Raw genomic sequence first — 16840 nt, forward strand, 5'->3', positions numbered from 1 at the left:
GACTTATACATGAACTGGGCAGGTTTTAGGTGGTGAATGGTTGAATTCAAAATTTTAAAGGGCCAGAGTTTAATAAATCTGGAAATTCGAATTCGAATTGAAATTTGAATCAAGTTTGGATAATTCACAAATCAAATTTGAAAGTTTTGAAAATTAGAATTTTTGGACCCTTAATAAATCTGCCCCTAAATGTATCCTTGACATGTCAAAAATCTGAAATACTCTTACATAAGCTTTATACTCAGGCCTGTAATTATCCATGTGTGCTGCATCTATTGCCCAAATGTAACCTATCAGGAAATTGATTTAGTTCTCGATTTGTAATGAAAGGCAGCAAAGATATAGTGGCACAGAACTATACTATAGTGCAAGGAGCATATTTTGATCCAAATAACTTTAATAAATGGGGTTTTATGTGCAGCTGACTGGGGGAAAATTTTCAAGACCGCACTTGCACTTGCAGTCATAAATGAGCACTGTAATGTTTTGCTGCCTGAAATGTGAGAAATATTGCTAACTTTTCAGTTTCAGCAAATGATAATAATGAAAATGTGACTAAATATTAACATACTGGTCCAATATTCAGGGTCCGACAGCTCCTGTGCCTTGAAATGTGAGATCTCTTTTCCCTTTTACAATCAAGGAAGACTTTCCCATCAGAACAAGCTTCAAAAAAAGACTTAATGTTAGATTATGTGCCATACATTATATGAAAAACTTTCTAAAAGATGAAAACATTAAGTTAATTTGAGCAATATTATATCGATAAATACTTAGTGACCACCAAACCAAGCTAATGATTGTTACATAACCCTAAAAACCCAAAATGCAAATGCCACAAAAGTTGAAACATCCATGGTCTATGGCGTAAAAACCATCAAGTAAATATGGTGAATTCATGTGTGGTTGTTGATGGCCCTATTAAACAACCATTAAAGAAGAAGGAACATTGCTGAGGCAGTTTGTTGCCAATAGATTAGCTACAATAGTGGAAGCTAATTATTCTGTAGAGTGCTTTACAATTCCCAAGTAAACAGATCTGAAAGCTCTCTGCTTGTTTAGAATAGCAGCTGCTATATTAGCTTGGTGTGACATAACTTCCTGCCTGAGTTTCTCTATGCTTGCTCATAGCTCTGGGATGAAATTACAGCAGGGGGATGGGAGGGGGAGAGAGGAGCAAACTGAGCATGCTCAAGTCTGTCCACTGAAGATTTAAGCTGAAAAAAGTAAGTCTGATACAGAACCCCAATGTGTACACAATCGAAGGAAAGAAATATGGTGTTTCTTTTGACAGAGGAGCAGCATTACTTTGAGGGTTTACTGGTGTATTTACAGTATATAGACCTTTCTGATAAAGCTTACATAGTTTTAACCTTTCCTTCTCCTTTAAACATCATATACCATATCTCTTTAAAATGGGCCTAGGAAATGCAGACACATAGAGACAAGTGAGACTAAAATAGCTGTATAATTTCTCACTTACTCTCATTGATAAAAGAATCACAGTTAATTTTTCCTTCATGGCAGGAACTGGTGAGATAAAAATAAAAAGTATTGCTGTTAGTACCCAACCTACTTCTTATTTGTAGTTCTTTACTTCAATATACATTTTTACAACAGAAAAAATACTATGTACAGAAAATCAGTGCAAAATGTAAATTGTTATTTGAAAGCAAAACATTGATCTCTAGTTATCTTGATTTTCTTGATTTGAAATACTGCACTTTTTCTTCTTTATGTATAGCTGGGCCATGAGTTATTCCATTTTTTTTACAGTAACTAATGATATTTCCTATAATCTCTTCTGATATTTACTTTTTAAAAACCATGTGATGCTTTTTAATCTATATTTTTTATATCAAACTGTGATTGGCTCTTGATCAATTTTTTGTAACATTCTAGCCATTAGAATTTTAACATTTTAGAAAAAATAAATTGTTACAGGCTTCAACATTACATAAATACCTTGAGTGTCTTTAACATGTAGTACATGTGAGATTTTCATGTATACAAAATAACATAACCTTAAGAAATTATATATTATAGTAAAAAAGAGAAAAAAAGAAACAAGAGCAAGGAAGTCAGGTCAAGGGGGCTGCCCAAGAAATGTCAGAATGTGACCACTAGTTAAAGTGTTAACAGCCCAACAAGTGAGTTACCTGCCATCAAAATATATCACTGGTAATATTCCTAAAGCATTTCATAAGTATGAGAAACTGTGTGCTGCTAACCTTGAAGATCAACACCAGTGTCCATTAATCTACTAAGGACCACCCTTTATGAATCCATATAAATGCCTATACATTAGCAGATTTAATCTACTGATTTTGCCCCTTAAGATCAAGATGGCAACTTATTATCTGCCCAAGTACAATATTGGGCCTTCCCCAATAGATTTAGTCTTTATGACCCTCAAGAAAGGGAAAGGATAACAGTTTGCAAACTATATTTTTATCTATCTTGCCTATAACATTGTCATCAAGCATCATTTTTAAAACCCAGAATGGTTTAATAGTGTCCATGTAACAACCCTAGAAGGGCAGAGGGCAAACTTCTCCCTCATCTGCTCCTCATGAACAAATTGCTGGCAAACAAACTCAGTTTAGCTATCATTAAATTATTTCTTATTTCTATACTTACCATCGTTCACCCATTCTGTAGAAAACCTCATTGGGTCTTAGATACATTCCTTGATGGTAGCAAGAACACTCTGATTTGGGAACACAACTGTCTTTTTCATTGATATACATTCCATCTGGGCACCCACATCCATCAAGTGGGATGAATTCACTGTCACATTCTTTTTCTTCAAATGCCAGGAAGCGACAGGTAGGCTGGCAAGTAGTGATGTTATACAAGTATATCTGTGAGGTTGGGCAGCTGGGAATCTCTTTATCTAAAAGGATATTGGGGCATTTTTAGAAAAGTACTAGGTAAAGATCCCAAACGTACATATATTTAAAAAAAAGCATTGTTATTAATAATAATAATAATAATAATAATTTTAATAGTACTACACTTTTAGCATAGCCTAAGAATTGTCACAAATTTCTTTACCCCTTCCAGTCGGTGCGACAGGTGACCATAGTGCAGGACATGTCATTATGGTGTCAGTTAAATGGGGCCATACACAGTATTTTACATATTAAGATTTTCTCATAGTCTGTACAGAGATAAATCTATGTCAGCAAAAGGTTCTCCATTGGTCTATGCACAAACTAGAAGAGCCAGCTGGTTCTTGTCTGCTGTCAAATTCTTTGCAAAATATTATTAGCAAGACAAATTAATTGTGGGTACTGATACATTAGCTATGGATTATTTGGGGGATTTCTCTAGAAGCTTTTTTATTCACAGATTACAATATAGAAAGTCACTTAGGGCAATCTAAATGATTTATGAGGGATAATCTCCCAAAAGTACCTTTCCGATTACTTTATCTCAGAAAAAATCCTTCTCCTGAATTTTTCATGCACCATAATGCTTAGACCTGGAAGGAGAACTACTGAAAATGACTATTTTAAAGCATCTACCTAAGTAATATCATATGCATATTGATATGCACATGCTTAGAAGACGGATGGACCAGCTTTCACTGGTACAGCATTTGTACCTCTGTACTGATGTGTGCCTAAATTCTTGCCCATTGTAATGAAACTCAATCTGCTTCATTACTTAATCTGTAAATGTAATTTAAGAGAATTAAACATGACTTACCACAGATTCCTTTCCTCCAGTCCCACAAGATAATTCCTTTTTCAGCACAAGCCCTGGCATATGAGGACAGCGATGCACACATGCAGGCTTCGCTATGACTACAGCTGCAGGTATCATACTCACACCTCTGTGGGAGGAAAAATATCTTGAGTTTCTTGTAGAAGAAACAGTTTTTGCAGAAATATTTTCATATTGATAACACTGACAATTTTACATATCAGGATTCAAGACCTTAGAAACATTTAAGACAAAGTGATCACACTAAATATTTGTTCATTACTACTGAATTGAGATCAATATACATTGGCATTCAATTCTCAGAAACTATTAAAGCAAGAGACAATAGATACAGAAGTTTAATGCTGCTTAGAGTGAAATATGTGTTAAAGTGCAATGTGTGTAATCATGTTTTAAATTATATGTAATGCAATTATCTGTGTTTTAGCAGACATCAGAGCTGCCATCAAACTCTTGTTGTTCTCAGGGCAATGTATTATAAATTTCACTCACTGGGGACACTCATTTTGTCTCTGTGTAAATATTTAGGAAGATGTCGACCCAAAATATAAAAATTGGTCTAATCATCTCTGTGCCTTCCTATGAATGAACTGTTTAAAAAATATGCCTTTTGGGCCTGGAAATACCATATTTTAAGCAGTTTTGTCTTCCACAAATCATTATTTTGAATCTACACTGTGCAAACTCGAGGGTTATTTATCAAAGGTTGAATTTTAGAATTACGTGAATTTTTTTAACTCTAATAAACTTGAATTTACTCACAATTCAAATGGTACTGTAGCTTATTTAAGAAAAAACTAGAATGGTTAAAATTTGATTCTGATTCTGGTCTGGGGAGGAATAACTTCAAAATTTGTATTGTATTCGAATTAAATAAAAAACGGAATTTGAATCAAGTTTTACTCTGAAAACATTAAAGGAAAACTATACCCCCCAAACAATGTAGGTCTCTATAAAAAGATATTGCATAAAACAGTTCATATGTAAAATCCTGCTTCATGTAAATAAACCATTTTCAAAATAATATACTTTTCTAGTAGTATGTGCCATTGGGTAATTATAAATAGAAAATTGCCATTTTAAAAAATAAGGGCCGCCCCCTGAGATCGTAGGATTCACTGTACTCACAACCATACCAACAAACCAACATGTTAGGTCACATGAGCCAATTAACAGACAGAGTTGTGTCTTTTGCTTCCTCACTTCTTCCTGTTACAGTTAGTGTTGTAGTATTTCTGGCCAGGTGATCTCTGAGGCAGCACACAGACCATCACAAAATGGTGGCTCAAGGCAAGAGATGTAAAAGGGCAATATTTACTTAAATATATATTCCAGTTTGGTAAGATTCTTTAATATGCCACTTAATATGATATGAACTATCTGTTGCTTAAGTGTTCATTTGGGGGTATAGTTTTCCTTTAACACTTTCAAATGGTTCAACGGACCTCTACCATTGACTTCTACATGAACTCGGCAGGTTGTAGGTGAATTGTCGAATTTGAGTTACTTCCAGGGTAGGTGGATGCTAAATCTAGAATTCAAGTTGGTGGTTGTTTTAAACTCAAAATTGTGAGTTTTGCACAAAAAAACAACTTGAAAATTCGATTTGAATTTAATATTCAAATCTTAGTAAATCTGACCCTCAAACTCAATCCCGTAAAATTCATTTCTATTTATAGCAGAGCCTTTTCCTGACACATATACTATAACTACTATTTATTTTTATTAATATTCATATATATATCATATATATATAATACATATCCCTAGCCTCATTTTGGTCTGTATTATAACTTAACTATAACTTAACTGAGTGTTTCACCATTTCTCATGGTCTCCTCAAAGTTTTTTTTTACTGGGGTTCATTTTTTAATTTATTTTAAATCAAATTCTGTCAAAGCTGTGCACACTATGCACCAAGTGTTATTATCAGCTGCCTTCCTGATTGCAAGACACTTGCACAGGGAAAAACAAGGTAGAGGAGGAAAAATGCTGTGAATGTGGGAAAATGGTAGAAGCCATGGGCATATGAGAATGGAGAGTAAGGGTGGTTGCATTGCTAGTGAAGAGAGTGCAATAGCTTTGTCTGTACTAGAAAAACTAAATTTACCGTTTAAACACAGATCTTATAGTAACTAGTTAGTTATAGGGAAGTTTTTTCTTCTTATATACATGTTATAAACCTGCATGCTTGAGAGATATACATGATTTAAATAGGACTACATACATAACTTAAACATAAAATACTGACAAATTTAAAGCTTATGAAAAATTACCTTGTAATATTCAACTGGGTCGACTGCAAAATGGCATTTCCAAAAAGGAGAATCTGAATCTTTTAACATAGAACACCATTTCTCAGCATAGATTTCTGCAGGAGACAAATGAAAAGATTTGATCCTGGAGAAAGTGAAGATTTAGAAGAAAGGGCGTGGGTCATATACAGCCCTTATAACTGGTATGATCTAAAAAATGCTTACTTGTCTCAATGCTGAAGCTGCAAGGATCTGTTAATATTTCTACCGAGTCTTGGCAGGTAGACTGTATTTTCCAGGTGTTGGCAAAGGCGGATGTTGTCGATTCTTCTATACCTGCAGATGTTTTGAAGTCATCTCCTTCTATATAATTAAAGTTACCACAAAGACCTAAGAAAAAGAAATTATGTTTACTTTTTTGGTTAACGTTGGATCACTGAAAGGCTAAACTTAATGAGTTACCCTATTGCAGTTCGACATTTTATGATTCATGAATAGCTTTCTATCAGCTATCCTAGGCAAGTTTCATAAAAAAGGACGATAGCAGAAATCATACATGGTACAGGAGAATGAACATTTTTTTCTGCAAACTGTGTGCCTCTATAACTATGTCATCCAGTTGACCAAAATACACAATCTGCCAATTGCATCTACCAGACCTACTATCAGTCTAATGGGCATAACACCTTAGTGTTTTGACCACATGCAACATGTAGAACATATTTGCAGGTGTAAACATTTCTACAAATATCAAATATATATATCCAATATATCTTAAATTCTAACATCCTGAAATCTTTTTGTAGAAAGGTGTATATCTGGTCACCTGGGGCTAATACTTCTACTACTACTACTACTACTACTAATTATAACTAAAAGAATAAAAGAAGAATAAAATACTATTAGATAAATATACACAGTTTAATAAAAATGTAAAAACATTTTTAACTTGATGGACATGTCTTTTTTAAGTCTAACTTACTATATTACTATGTTGCTTTTTGGAACATGTATGTAACCCTTTCTCAAGGCAAGCAACTTTGAATAAAAATTAAATATGTTCTAGAAAAGTCAGTTTTGGTTCCTTTGAAGTTGTTTTTAAATATAAAAAATTAAAAAGTATTTCATGGGGGGTGAAATGGCTGGGTAAAATTTTCTGAATGTGCGCCATGGCAATGATTATATATCATTAATTTATGGTCTTAAAATATAACCTTACCTTCAAATGTATGCTTATCAGAATTATCCATGCTAATGTACAGCTGCATCAGTGGTAGGAGGTAGATTTGCATTTGGAGTCCAAATTTTGTCTTGACAAAGACATTTGATTCTGTGGGCTGTATAACTGAAAAACCTCCTAGAAAGAGATCATTTGAAATCTGTTTATACCAGTCTTATTTGGTCCAAAAAGAGTTTTTGTCTCCTAAAATGATTCTATACAGAGCCAAAAATTCCTTGCAGACAAGTGTATCCAACTCCTCAGAAAATCATAGACAAAATGTATATATATATCTTCTGCAGAGTAAGTCATAGGGGGTATTTATTAAGGTGGTCTAGTGCAAACATCACAAACAATAACAAATATCTACACACCAAGCAAAGCCTGTCTTAAATGACAGGTCAATGCTGATACAGTATATATATACATATATATGAGCTTTGTTCCTACAATATAATGGATCTTACCTGTAACTTGAGGGAGGCTTATTTTGAGATCATTCAATAAAACAGATCCGTCAGCTCTGATGGACAAGACCTGCATAATTTAAGAAAGGGTATTTAACAATTATCTTGTGTATAACTAAAAATACATAATGGTATAATAGTTAATGAAAATGCTTCCACAAACTCACATTTGTATTGTCATCTGTGTAGAACTGGATGGTTTTGAGACAAGTCTCTCGTGAATAAGCATTGCATGGAGTCAGCTCGGCTACAATAGTGTGTGTTTCACCATTCTTTAAATCAATCTAGAGGTAAAAACAATGATTAAAAGCAGAATACCGTATATACTCGAGTATAAGCCGACCCGAGTATAAGCCGAGGTACCTAATTTTACCTACGAAAACTGGGAAAACTTATTGTCTCTAGTATAAGCCTAGACACAACTACAGCCCTGTCTACCAGCAGCGCACATTCTGCCAAAGCGACCCCCCCAGCGTTCAACCGGACTTCTTTGCAAAGTTGATGGTGACAGAGAATTGCCAAATGGATTACTGTGTGCATTGTCCCACTGTCCCACTACCATGTGCAGAGGGTGCTGTTTGATATTGCCATCACTGTTAATCTTTCGTATAACTAACAGAGGGCGCTGTGTGATATTTCAGTCACTGTTATTCTTTCATATAACCAACAGAGGGTGCTGTGTGATATTGCAGTCACTGTTAATCTTTCATATAACCAACAGAGGGCACTTTGTGATATTGCAGTCACTGTTATTCTTTCATATAACCAACAGAGGGTGCTGTGTGATATTGCAGTCACTGTTATTCTTTCATATAACCAACAGAGAGCGCACTGTTATTCTTTCATATAACCAACAGAGGGCATTGTGGGATATTGCAGTCTCTCCCCAAGTGACTGTTGGTATAGGAATGATTAAAAGTGACTGCAATCTCAGCTACTCGGGTCGGGTACCGATGACCCGAGTATAAGCCGAGGTAGACTTTTTCAGCACATTTTGGATGCTGAAAAACTCGGCTGATACTCGAGTATATACGGTACATAAAATAGGTGTAATTAAAATAGGTGTAATTTGTAATAATATATGAACTATTTCAACTATATTCAATAGTGAAATTGTGTGATTAAAGTAATATATAAAATTTTGCACAAAAATTATAAAAAAGAAATCATTATACTAAACATAAAGAAAAAAAGCTACACATTTTTGCAAATCAAAATGCTGTCTCTTTATTTCCATTAATCCCCACTAGTATTGCTTCATTAGAACTTAAATAGAAATTTAATAATTATCCCTTTTATAATGAAATATAGTATTTCATGGTGCCTTGCCTTAGACAGCAAATAGAAACAGTTGCCATGGAACTTGAATGGCTTTCCGTCAAATGTTTTGAAATGAGCTCCTCCTTCAATGGAACACACTTCGGGACATATTCCGTGCGTGCAGGTCCATTTTCCTGCATTACAGGAGCTTAAAAAAAAGAAACCATTTTGAATCGTATAAAACTCCTCTGCAATATTTTACTAAAATGAAGAACATAGAATACTCATCAGAGCATGGCAGCACAACATTGTCAGACTGCTGAGGATTTATTATGACAAAAGTGATGTGAAATAACTGTCTGTCCCCTGTCGAGCCTGTCACACAAATTTCAGCCACAAAGTTTAGAGTAGAAGATGAGTAATTAGACTTTTCTAATGTATCCATATGCCCTTTTTAGCCTAGTTGAACAGTGGGTAGTAGAACATGTGGTAACAGAATCTGGGGTTTGAACTGAGCTTGTCTGTAAAGCCTAGAAAACAAAGACTGGCTATTTGGAAATTAAGGAGAGCAAATTTTCCATCTTTGTATCCTAGGATTTAAAACATCCCAGTACATCTCATGTCACTCGATTTTGCTTTTGCAAATGGATTCTGGCCTATTTGCAAACATTTTGTGTAAAACCATGATAAAGGGTTGTCTGTCTACATACTGATATATATACACACACACACACATCTTAGGATAATTTCACTCAGTCCACAGGTGATAAAACCATATTTTTGTGAAAAAAATCACATAGTTTATATATTGTATATCTTGGCCTTTGAAAGCTTTTTATTTTATCTATAGGAGTTATTTACTTGAAGGTAACTGTTGAGGTTTGTCAAAAAAGTAAATAGTAGTAATTCAGCACTTGATAAATAGGGCTCAGTATATTTATCCAATATATTTAGAATTGTAAGTGGTATTATTAAGTCTCTGCCTTTAAGATACATTGTAAATTAAATGTAAAAGTTTGTGGGCTATGCAGTAAACTTACCATTCTTCACAATCATTTAAAATCTTTGATCCTGGAGCATAGAGCTTATCTTGATACTTGCATTGACATTTACTACTTGAAATGCAGCCTGTGTTATTGTAGTCATCCCACACTGTGCCTAAAGAAAGCCAAGCGAGTCAGTGGACATTTTTTTGAATATAATACTTGCAAACCCATATAAATAATTATAAATAATAATTATTTTGGAATTCCAGACTGTGGTCCAGAGGACCTCAGGGAATTTTAAGGAAATTAAATACTATTTTTAATCAAATTATTAATGTAAGGCTGTTGACTATGGTCCTACTGCATATAAGCTTGTATGTACAGTACATTGCAGGATCTTTCTGCCTCCCAGTAGACACAACTGATTGTGCCCTTTGCACAGTAACTTCTTGCAGCCCCTTCTCTGCTGAGCTTAGTCCCCCTTTGTCACTGGTATCTCCAATTATTTTTGTCTAGTTTATGACTCTTTTGTGTTCACGATTCTGAAACTATTTACCAGACTTGACCTTTGGCTGAAATTCTGATGGTAATGGCTGCTACCTGCCTTGCCATTTGGCCTAGAGACATTCTAAATCTTCTATTTTCTCTGAGGATCTTTATTATCAGCAATCAGAAAAGATAAAATGACCCAATTGTTTGTAACATTAGTGACACTAGAGGTTAGATACTGTACTGGTTTCTACCATAACAGTGTTTTATAAATCAATTACTATACTTATAATTTCTGCAACCCTTATGCAATTTTGACTTCAATATACAGTGCAAGGAAAATGATATATGTTCCAGAGCACAGAGACCTGAAGCTAACCCCTTGAATAGTGTGCTGCTTGCTTTAGGCAGCATTCTATTGATGAGGGGCAGCTGGAGTGAGGCAAGTAGGTGATCCCCCTTCCACCACAGTCCACTAATCTGCACGTCATTCTGATGTGCAACGTAAGGTGTTGCAGGTGCAAACAGAGTACAGCTTTTCTCAGGGGTACAAGTGCTTGTTAGATGTTCTTGTGCACATAAGTACTCTAGAACTTATGTAAATATATCTATCTATAAATGATATCTATAATGTAACATATTCAACTTAGGTCAGTCAACGAAAAGCTGAACAATTATACTGTATAACCGTTTGTTTTTGATAATAAAGATACTAAATAGTTTAACATTTGCACAAGACTTACCATCAGGACAGAAACAACCATCTACATCATGTTCCTCACAAAAGCTTTTTACTTCATGATGAGAACATGAACTTATGCATGGGGATCCGCTCTCCTTGTATACCATGTTCCCAGGGCACTGCTTAGCTATAAATAAAATAAATAAAATGTCAATTTCTTACACCATTTATTAAAAAAAAATATGAAAAGAAGAAAAGATGCTTACGACAGAGGGTATCAGTTCTCCAATTCTGTGGTTGCCCTCCTGCATGAGTGCATTGCCTTGAAAACTCAGTTAATGTGCTGCATAGACATGAGACATTGCCACTGCTACAGGAGCACACATCAAGCATGCAGGTCATAGTGTAATCTGATACATCGAGAAGATCTTGGCATGATGAAAAAGCACTTTGGCTGAGGTAACTCTTGCACACGGAGTACTGGAAAGCAAAACATAAAATCATTATTATCTTCAAATGTAGTCTACATTAGGCATTCTAGAATATTGATTTGCAGATACAGTAATGATTTGTAACATTTATTTACCATTGTTTATAGGGAACACATTAACATCAAATAGGATTATAGCATGAAGTGCAAACTGCTACTGTTATATTTCACCCTGATGAGTGGGGAGTGAAACACTAAACCTGGTACTTGTAAGTGAAATGAAAACAGAGAAAACTTTACAACACTTCTAAATATTTTTGTTTAACCTTCACTTGGTCACTCACTGGTATAATCGCAAATGGAAAGAGATAGTAGCCAGACAAAAGGAAGCCATGGACACAAGATAAAATATTACATACCACTGCCAAGATAGTATACAGAAAATGGGAAAAATTATTAAAAATATTAGTCCCAGACTATTGTTGTAAATGCACTGAACTTACTAAAGCTAAATGCCAATTGGTTACTTTGATTTAGTTTTGATTCTAACCATAAATGACATGTTGAACCCCTATAAGAATAAGTATTATATCATAAATATTGCACAAATACTTGTATAGCATATTATAAATAGTGGCTAAATACATGCACATATTGTGTACATATACATGTACTGTACATATACTTACATATTGCCCACAACTGGAAACATTCATTTGCTGACTCTCATCTACATTTGTGCAGGTCATAGTTGGATCATTAATGTTTTGCATATTTCCAAACTGGATAGGGTTGAGTGGCATATCTAAAAGTGAAATGATCCATAAATAAGTGAAAATGCTAAGTTACCTCAAAATATGATCAAATTAGGTAGGCAAATATTTTCTCCATGACATGATCCAGGAAACACACTTACCATTCAGGTAAAATTCATTAGTGACTGGCATGCCATTATAATCCCCACAGAGGCCGCACAGCTTGCCATTATACTTGGAATCCACCTCCAACTGTAAAATTATTACAATACTTTGGGTTAACTTATCATTGCTTAAATAAAAAAAAACATAGGTTGTTGTTTCCTGAAAACTTGAAAATGAACACAAAGGCAGAACTGATTTCAGGGGAGAAAAAAAAATTCTGCAGGTTCAGAAAATGTATTTGTGAAAATATATATAATTACAATATATAATCCATACACTTTATTTAACAACAACATCTTAAGGCAGTCCCAACTTGCTTGAAAATTAATGCACAATTTCATTTATGCATGTCACAAGAACATGGGGAGCTTCATAATTCATAATTATAGAAAGCAGGCAGCAGCCATTTTGTGAACACTGTTATTAAGGCAAGCCTTGTATCATCTCAAAATCTTGTTTGTGCACCAGACTTGATGTCCATCCACATGCACTGGTTACACAATTAAATGGTAAAGAGAGAGGGCGAATGTGAGGAGAGCAGTGACATCTAGTAAGTGCTGAATGGAAAGTGAAAGTAATTGCCTCCCCTGCCTCTATGCCTAAGGCACAGAGGAGGGGCATGCAATATTTTACAGCTGAGATTTTAAATTAAATTAAATGAGTTCACAACAGATGTGAATGCTCCAAAAAAATAATGTGAAAACAACTTTTATTATACAGCTTTTTGTGTCTGGGTGACAGGTCCGCTTTAATGCAAATTTTATTAGCCTGAGACTATTAATATGCTATAAATCACACAAAAGCAATTTATCATAGCGGTGAAAGTCGCAATTAGCTTGAATTTTCCTGAATTTATTTTTTGCCTTTTTACCATGATTTTTGATAAATATGCCATCTTAGACACCTACATTCACAGTAACCATGAAAAGTAGGTGCAGCCTGTACATAGTGGGAATACCACTATATTTTATTTTCAATAATAACTTGCGGATAGCGATGAGTGAATTTTTTTGTCAATTTTTGCAGCAAAAATGGCACCCATAGACTCCAATGGGTGAAAAAAATTGTTGCACATCAAAAAAAAATTGTCGTCCATAGACTAGGTATTTTGTAAAATTTTCGCAGTTTCACAAATTTTTGGTGAAGCAAAATGGGTCAGATTTGCCTATCACTACTTACAGATAGTGTATAGATAGTACCACAAATTGTTTTGATATAAGATACTCACCATAACTGAATCTTCTTGATTCCATGTGAGAGTCAGACCAATCTTTGTATTCACCTTTGTGTAGCCATCTTTCTTGTTTATGAAAATTCCATAGTTAAAGTAAGGCGTCTGAAAGCTGAGGGATAATACAAATCATAAAAAATCAGAAACAATACCCTAAAATAATAGCCACTTGACATATATTATTCTTTTGCACTAAGTGAGGTACACACCAATCAATTCAATCCTGAATTCAATCCTGAATGGTCGTATACATATAGTAACAACCTCTGTTAAAATACTGGGTGATAATGTCAGATGGATTCTGGAAGTAGCTAGAACATCCGGTGGTGATCCGGTAGTGATTTCCTACTGGTGTTTTCTTATTTTAGAAGCAGCAGCAAATAATGCATGATAGTTACATAGTTACATAGTTAAATTGGGTTAAAAAAAGACAAAGTCCATCAAGTTCAACCCCTCCAAATGAAAACCCAGCATCCATACATACACCCATCCCTACTTTTAATTAAATTCTATATACCCATACCTATACTAACTATAGAGCTTAGTATCAGAATAGCCTTTGATATTATGTCTGTCCAAAAAATCATCCAAGCCATTCTTAAAGTCATTAACTGAATCAGCCATCACAACATCACCCGGCAGTGCATTCCACAACCTCACTGTCCTGACTGTGAAGAACCCCCTACGTTGCTTCAAATGAAAGTTCTTTTCTTCTAGTCTAAAGGGGTGGCCTCTGGTACGGATATCCACTTTATGGGTAAAAAGGTCCCCTGCCATTTGTCTATAATGTCCTCTAATGTACTTGTAAAGTGTAATCATGTCCCCTCGCAAGCACCTTTTTTCCAGAGAAAACAACCCCAACCTTTACAGTCTACCCTCATAATTTAAGTCTTCCGTCCCTCTAACCAATTTAGTAGCACATCTCTGCACTCTCTCCAGCTCATTTATATCCCTCTTAAGGACTGGAGTCCAAAACTGAACTGCATACTCCAGATGAGGCCTTACCAGGGACCTATAAAGAGGCATAATTATGTTTTCATCCCTTGAGTTAATGCCCTTTTTTATGCAAGACAGAACTTTATTTGCTTTAGTAGCCACAGAATGACACTGCCCAGAATTAGACAACGTGTTATCTACAAAGACCCCTAGATCCTTCTCATTTAAGGAAACTCCCAACACACTGCCATTTAGTGTATAACTTGCATTTATATTATTTTTGCCAAAGTGCATAACCTGCATTTATCAACATTGAACCTCATTTTCCAGTTTGCTGCCCAGTTTTCCAGTTTAGACAAATCACTCTGCAAAGTGGCAGCATCCTGCATGGAACCTATAGTTCTGCACAATTTAGTATCATCTGTTAGCTTATGATGATAGCTTAAAGATAAAGAATCCTCTAATGATGAAACAAATCGTCACTGATCTTGCAATAGGAGTTGGAAGCTATAGATGCATTTGCCCAGAACTGAACATTTATGTCCTGTATCTCTTTATTTGATTACAGTGTAATATAACAGAAATTACATAATAAGGTGACAGATAATCAGCACACTCAGTGGCAATTTCTTTTGCATTGATATGAAAATTTTACATTTTGGTCAGTGGAATTTTGTTGCATATGTGATTATGTGTTTCAATAACTTCTCTAAAATAAAACTGAAATGGCAAGATGTGCAGTAGAAGGCACCTCTGAATTCGTATATAATTCTGTGGAAATAAGAAAAATAGAAAAACAAATATAAAAATATGCAATTGACTTACGTTTCCCCGTTCGCCTTCTTAGCACCTCTCTTCAGTTCAATGGTAACATCCTTGATTTGTACAAGGATTTGGTGAATTAATGGGCTACCATTCTCTATGGAGCGCTGGATGTGGACAGAAAATTCATGGTAGGAGGTATCACAGTGCGAAGCCAAATTATAGTTGCAGGTACCAGGAAACTGATAGATAACTCCATCAAATGTCTTGTAATGGAAGTTCCCCCATGAACTACAAATGGACTTAGTGTGGTCGATGGGTTTACCTGCAGCATTAGAGTTCACATGACATTAGATATTAAGGCTGTATGTTTTACAAAATGTTACATAAAACTGCTGTATCATTTACAAAATGAATAGATTCCCAACTGGGAATATGTGTGATTAAAGATTTGAGTAATTTCAAAAAAACTCTTTACGGGTCATTTACTTATGCACTTCTGGGCCACAAATTTCCCTAAAGTAGTTCCCAGCTCTTACTTTCCCTATGTATTTAGATGTCAAAATTGTTATGTGTCAAAATTATTTTGATGCCTATTGACTTCAATGCGTTTGGCAAATTTTGGCTAATGCTTTTGGCAAATTTTGGCAAATACCTTTGGTGAAATGGGAAAGATTCAACCATCACTAGATACAGTATTAGATTCTCATATGTGCATAAAATTTGAAGCCCATATAAAACAGTAGATAAATTAGTGCAAGTACTTATTTATATTTGTGCATCCAAAAATCTCTCTACACTTCAAGATTTTTGCCAAAAATTGTGGCAACATCCATAAGCACACAGCTCAGAAGGGAAATTGGCAGTGGGAGCTATTTTAAAAATCTTGGGCATTTTCACTAATTATCATTGTCTGTAATGTTAAGAATATAGATCCCCAGAAACATTTTGATTATGTGCATAAGCATTACTGTGCCAGGAGGTAAAGACATGGCTAACTTGCACCCTCTGATGCTATGCACCTCATGCAATTTTTTGTATCTGGTTATAATTTATATTATTATTATATTATTATAGTGTGGCAAAACAGATTAATTGTTACCTGGAATAATGTCATAGGCACTTGAGAAAGAAAGCATCAAGGCCAACCATAACCAGATGCCAGAAGTCTGGTGCTCCATGGTTTGCTCCTTGGCCAAGCAATGACAACCTGCTTCTCTCATTTCTTCCCTTTTATGCAGCTCACCAGGATCTTTTCTGACCTCTTGCAAGGTGTATCATGGAAATCTCCATTATTTACATTAAGGACACTAAAGGTAAGAAATGAAATGTTTCCATTTATTCATGTACTGAAAAAAAAATAGTTTGTGTGTCCTTAGGTGGAAAAAAATCATAAGATGATGTGTTTTATTCATTTTAATGGCAAACTATACCCCATCTGATACATTTGCATTTAGTTTCTGAGATAGCT

General features: G+C 34.9%; 1 protein-coding gene across 1 annotated transcript in view; it reads right to left on the minus strand.

The window, feature by feature from the left end:
- The window catches only part of LOC108704977 (mucin-2), a 57157-nt gene extending 40607 nt beyond the window's left edge, over positions 1 to 16550 (minus strand). Inside the window, exons 1-18 of the mRNA XM_041589607.1 lie at positions 16472 to 16550; positions 15433 to 15694; positions 13669 to 13783; positions 12437 to 12527; positions 12090 to 12325; positions 11357 to 11570; positions 11152 to 11277; positions 9974 to 10091; positions 8981 to 9141; positions 7841 to 7932; positions 7674 to 7743; positions 7207 to 7344; positions 6213 to 6377; positions 6009 to 6103; positions 3715 to 3841; positions 2641 to 2896; positions 1484 to 1530; positions 572 to 666 (exon numbers count right to left, since the gene is read on the minus strand). Coding sequence (XP_041445541.1) covers positions 572 to 666; positions 1484 to 1530; positions 2641 to 2896; positions 3715 to 3841; positions 6009 to 6103; positions 6213 to 6377; positions 7207 to 7344; positions 7674 to 7743; positions 7841 to 7932; positions 8981 to 9141; positions 9974 to 10091; positions 11152 to 11277; positions 11357 to 11570; positions 12090 to 12325; positions 12437 to 12527; positions 13669 to 13783; positions 15433 to 15694; positions 16472 to 16550 — 2487 coding nt within the window. The remainder of the gene's footprint in view (positions 1 to 571; positions 667 to 1483; positions 1531 to 2640; positions 2897 to 3714; positions 3842 to 6008; positions 6104 to 6212; positions 6378 to 7206; positions 7345 to 7673; positions 7744 to 7840; positions 7933 to 8980; positions 9142 to 9973; positions 10092 to 11151; positions 11278 to 11356; positions 11571 to 12089; positions 12326 to 12436; positions 12528 to 13668; positions 13784 to 15432; positions 15695 to 16471) is intronic.
- Positions 16551 to 16840: the final 290 nt, after the last annotated feature.

This window comes from Xenopus laevis, chromosome 4L (genome assembly GCF_017654675.1).
Source record: "Xenopus laevis strain J_2021 chromosome 4L, Xenopus_laevis_v10.1, whole genome shotgun sequence".
Lineage (NCBI taxonomy): Eukaryota > Metazoa > Chordata > Amphibia > Anura > Pipidae > Xenopus > Xenopus laevis.